Here is a 5,501-nt window from a genome sequence, read left to right on the forward strand (position 1 = left end):
TGTTCAATGTTAAAAATGTAATGAATTACTAATATATTTTGGGACTAACAATGAAATTGACAAATTAGGGACCGATAAATTATTCAGTATAAAACTTTGCAACATAATTACGAGGTTAGAATATAATTATGGAAATATATTGTGAACAAGAAAAGGATTTATCATTGGCAAAATTTGTATTATCAGAATAATTGCACAACCAGATGATTCTTAGACGAGGAATGTACATATGTTCTTTGAAATTAACCTAGAAAATACATATATTACCCTTTATGAAAAAGAAAAATCATGCAAATGAGATAAAAACACAACATATAATTTGAAGCAACAACATTTTTTCTTGAGATCTACATATCTTGAATTCAACTCAGATACTTTACTCTAAATAAGAAATCCATAAGTTGATGTCGTTTATATTAGCAATAAGCTCAACTTGTCGAAAGCTTGATCTGAAACTATAAAGTAAAAGATATTACATCATACCATGTGCTTGAGTGCCATGTCGAGTGAAGCTCTTGGCATCATCCTGCCATACCCGCCCCCTCCCTGCTCCAAGTCTATGCTTTGGATTTGGATCCTTTTCATCTCCACTTACTCCTCCCTTGCATTCATCACCTTCTCCACCATCCGGCTTCCAACAACAAAAGTCTTATTTACAGCTTGAGTTCTTCTCTTCGCTGTCAAATTCTGCACACCGTCTGATCCAATATCTACTTTCCTACCCCTCGACACACTCGGTGAGCATGACTGTCTTCTGGACTTTCCATTCTCTAGCTTTGACTCTACTGACCCCAATATAGGATTCCCCGGCCGCCTCTGGTGGCCGATGATGCTCTGCTTGGAATTACCGATGCTGTTGTTATTAAATTTGGAGGTGTCTCACTGGAGAATCCGAGGATTGTTGCAGGAATTGTTGACCTCACTAGAGGTGAAACACCTCTGCCTCGAGGCTTAGTCTCTGAACTTTTCTTTGGAGTGATTGTAGAATTAGTAGGGGCCTCTTTAATGAGTCTTGGAGCGACTAATAGTTGGTTTGATCTCTTATTAGAATTAGACATGAATTTGTTTGGTCTGTCAGTGGGAATTGGAGCTCCTTTCAAGGTAATTTTGCCTGATGAAGAATTGGGTCTTGTACTCGGAGTCACCGATCGCGAAGAGGAAGATGATTTCAAGCTGGGGGATTTTGGTCTTTGCCCATGTTTAGGTTCCACTGATTGGCCTGAAAACTGAAAATATATTGTGGTTTAGCATGGTATTTTTGTGCAAATTGGAGAGGCAAAGCTTGTAGCATATATTGTTGAAGAAATGGAGCGGTAGGTTGGAATTCAAACTAGAAGCCATTCATATAGTTAGTAGTACTTGGCTTTGTGTTATCTAAAAAAGGGAAAACATATTTCATATTTGCTGTCCTATTTTATGCATTTGTTTCCCTTTAATGATGAGATTCTACTTAGGTGAAGTGCTTGTTGTGTTTCATACTGATTCAATCTTAATGATCGACCGGTTCTTCGCCCCTTTAATTAATTCTGCCTGTATTTGTATCAGACTGGTAACCATAAAATTATAAAGCGGTAACTGGCCTTATGTTGATCATCCCCTTTCTTTTAGAACAATATTATTAATTTTGTTTCTCATATCACACAACTATTACCCTCTTATGTTCAAAATTAATTCAATGATGTGCTAATTGTTTCAAGTTCCGATCCCATTTCTTGGCTTTTGCATATGCTTTATTTTCTCTTTGTTGGATTTACTAGCAAGAAATTAGGTTTAGCTATACATAATGGAGAAATTAATTAATACTTGGGACTTAGTTTACAGTTACCTAATCTGACCATAAAATGGAGACACAACCAGGTAAAAATGCAAGCACGCATGGACACACACTCAGAGAGAGGAGAGAGATTTATACCCTTGAAGGCTTGAAGAAGCGGAGGACTGGGAGTTCCTTGTGAACAACCACGTCAGGGTCATTGGCTTCCATTTCAAGGGATGGAAACAAGGGAGTCGCCGGTGGTGTTTTTAGCCTGTAATGGAAGACATCGATAAATTAATTGCAAGTATGGTAATTAACATTTATAAACTCCAACATCTAGAGAGGTGCAGTCAATAATTCATAAAGATTGTAAGGAACAAGAGAATTATATACACACAACCTTTTTTTTTTTTTTGATGTTATGCAATAAAATTTTGTTCATTACCAATCGTAATCGTTCTTTTCGCTGGATGAGATTTTGTATAGAGGATAATTTCCTGTGGCCAAACAATGAGTTTTCCATCATCAAACTTGCAAATTTGGTGATAATTAAACTTATTAAAGTATAAATAAACTTCTTCGATCAGCAATAAGATCAGCAATAGCAGCAACAACAAAAAGATATACTGCACATATCAGTATATGATTACATATATCCGCCGAAATCTTTATGTCAAGGGAGATCTCACCATGGCCAGGCTCAAACTCATCGGATACTGGCTGGAGAAGGCTCATAGTTCTCTCTTTTTCACGCTTGAACATCTCGCGAAAGAGAAGCAAATCCTCATCTTGCTCCTTCCTGGAGTTCTTCGGCAACTTGAAGATCTGGTGGCGCCCGGTGTTCATCGATCTTCTCCACCGAAAAAATCCGATCCAAGATTCAAAGAGCTCACTAGAAACACAAGGCAATGAAGTCAAGGTATTGGCAATGGAAAGGAGGAGAAGGTGGCAACAAGAATGGAGGAGTATTATAGCGTGTGACAACAAGGAAGGGTTCCAAGTGGATGGACTCCAAAAGTTGGCCGGCAATTCCAAAGCCTTGGACTCATGTTCGCCAAGTACAAATATTGGAATCAAGGTAGCGGGGAGGAGGATGGGAGGAGGAGTCATCCTTGGGCGCCCACTTGGCGATTTCCGCTGCGTTCGACCGTTGCCGCTCGTCAGGCACAGCGGCTTGTCCATAATTCCACTTCTTAGTGGAAGAAAGGATCAGGTGGGGAGGATCACACGGTGCAAAGAATATAATGGGGCATCCACAACCCAACACGTGTGATGATGAGGTGGGGTCCAACGTCTTTCGCTATTTATGCCCATGGGTGCTGGGTGGGTTGGATAAATTTTGCTTTCGGCCGGACCCTCTGGTAGCTTGATAGCTACATGGCCGGCCCAGCCAAAAAAAAAAAAAAAAAGAATGTAGGCTCCTTCCAGTGCGGGATGTGAGGGTTCGTACTACTCGTTTGGTGCAATACGTGGTGAGGTTATGGCCCAAAGCAGCACACCACGTGTGGTAATGGAGTTTTTCTTGGTCGTAGTGTTGGGCCTCAAAATATTTTGCTTGTTGGTTATGTATCTCAATATAATATTCAAATTACATGAAAATGGTATTGATCTTGTAAATAACAACTTAGATAAATATAATAAATTTTGAAGTTTGGCATCTTAAAATTAGGTCTAATGAGGTTTGACATGACCCTACTTGCTAAGTCAATGGATTAGACTTGACTTCACAACTTGAAATCAGAATTTATTTGATTATTTCACTAAACTAAGCTGGCCTTGCTAAGTAACTTGCGGCTTGATTCACACCTCATTTTTATAGTAGAAGATGCCACTAGATATTCTAGAAAAAAGACATTAGATCTTTGCAAGTCAATGTATATCAAGCAAATTCAATAAATATTAAAATTCAGCCATGACATGGATAGCATTGTGATTAATGCATTGCTATGAGTCAAAGGTCCAAAGACATTGAATAGTGATGTGGTTCATTGTTGCATTACACATAGAATTATAGGAGGGAACCTTTGAAACCATTGAGGATCATGGTGATAGGGGCGTTATAAGAACTAGCAGTTGTATTAAGTTATTTATTTCATAGTACAAATGAGTAAATTGTAATCTATAAATGACCTTTCGATAATTGACTTATCAATACATTTTATTTCATCTTAACTTATCTTATCAGTAGATTTCTATCCTATGAACAGTATTAATCTAGATTTTTAGCCCAATTTACATTCTAATTGCTATTTAATTTCATCTTCTTCAAATAGTGGTATGACAATAGCAAAAGTTTTTGAAAGTCAAATCATCTAAACCCATGTTACTTACGTATTCTCTCTTTGACCATCTTTTTTTTCAACTGACTAACACCAATTGTACATCCACACACTTATCTGCCAATTACCATTTGACTTGCCATCATTTCCATGAGCCAATAAGTTTTTTAGCACACTTAAATGGGACAAGAAGAGACAAATAAGTTTTATAGTCTGTCGATGGGACAAAAAGAATAAATAAATTTTATCGCATGTCCAATAAAGGGTAAATAATATATATAGGAATAACTAGAAGGCTCCTTATAGATTTTAATAATACCAATTCAGAACTAATTGCCATCTTAGAAAAGGCAAGTTTAAAAATAGTGGATTGGCAAGGGACTTCTCCTTTGTTGTTCATCCAAGATAATTGCTTGCTATTGCTATATCGTGATTGCCAAGATTATTCTATGAAGTATGAAAGTTAAATTTTTAAATTGGCACAAGACCAAAGTGAAAGAAGTCTGACTTCCAGAATATACATGCAGAAATCAGATTGCAGTAAAAACTAAACTGATTTAGATTTAAAATCCTTTTAAATCAAGCATGCATACAAAATATAGATCTAATCTACACATAATCAAGAGCATTCACATGCTGAAATTAAGATTCTGAAATTTAAAATCAAATTAGAGATTTCATCTTATGCGGATCGATGATCTCCGCAACTAAAGATCACGATATACTCTAAGGTTCTTCGATCAATCCCATACGTGTTCGGCCTCTACGGATATCCATACGAGACTCTCGAATCTGATCAAAGATCCGTTACTTCACTGGGATGCTAGCACCCTTACAAAAGTCACCTCCTGATAGTTGATCGAATACCTCCTTCTGAACTCTCAGACCCTCTTAGAAATGAAGGAGAACTTAGAGGAAGAAGATGTGGAGGAGGAAGAAGGAAACTTTTGAGAAAATCTTTTTCTTTCATTTTTTTCTCTCTTCCTAAAATCCTAGATGAAACCCTAGGACCTCCACACCCAAGATGGAACTCGACCTCAATGCCCACAAGGATCTCATGCACAAAATTAGAATTCTTCATGGTGAAATTCTGATTTCCATCCCTTTTCTCACGCACAAAATAACTCCCTTTTAATCTTAACGTCCAAGAGGTTGGATGAGGTCAAACCTCATCTTGATAAGGGCTCAAGTTTAAAATCAAATTTAAATTTTTCTTATCTTTCTTTGGCATTGAGAAAAGAGGGCGTTATCTTCCTTCGGCATGAGATATCTCATGCAAAAAATAAGAGGGCATGAAATATGTGAGGCACAGCAATATAAGATGTGGATTCATAATGGGGTGCTAGGGGGAGAGAGAGTCCCAATAGACTGGGACTCCTCCTTTTGGTGTTTAATTAATTCTTAACCAATTTAGGAATTAGTTACACCCAAGAAAAAAAATAATTCTAGTCTAATTAAAATCCAAT

General features: G+C 37.3%; 1 protein-coding gene across 1 annotated transcript; it reads right to left on the reverse strand.

Moving 5' to 3' along the window:
* Positions 1 to 257: 257 nt before the first annotated feature.
* On the reverse strand, positions 258 to 2,938 carry LOC105049853 (uncharacterized). Its single transcript, XM_010929623.3, has 4 exons — positions 2,446 to 2,938; positions 2,202 to 2,253; positions 1,913 to 2,027; positions 258 to 1,226 (listed from the first exon to the last, which is right to left on the reverse strand). Exons 1-4 carry the CDS (start codon positions 2,936 to 2,938, stop codon positions 783 to 785), a joined length of 1,104 nt encoding a protein of 367 aa, XP_010927925.2. The 3' UTR covers positions 258 to 782.
* Positions 2,939 to 5,501: the final 2,563 nt, after the last annotated feature.

This window comes from Elaeis guineensis, chromosome 8 (assembly GCF_000442705.2).
Source record: "Elaeis guineensis isolate ETL-2024a chromosome 8, EG11, whole genome shotgun sequence".
NCBI classification, from domain to species: Eukaryota; Viridiplantae; Streptophyta; class Magnoliopsida; order Arecales; family Arecaceae; genus Elaeis; species Elaeis guineensis.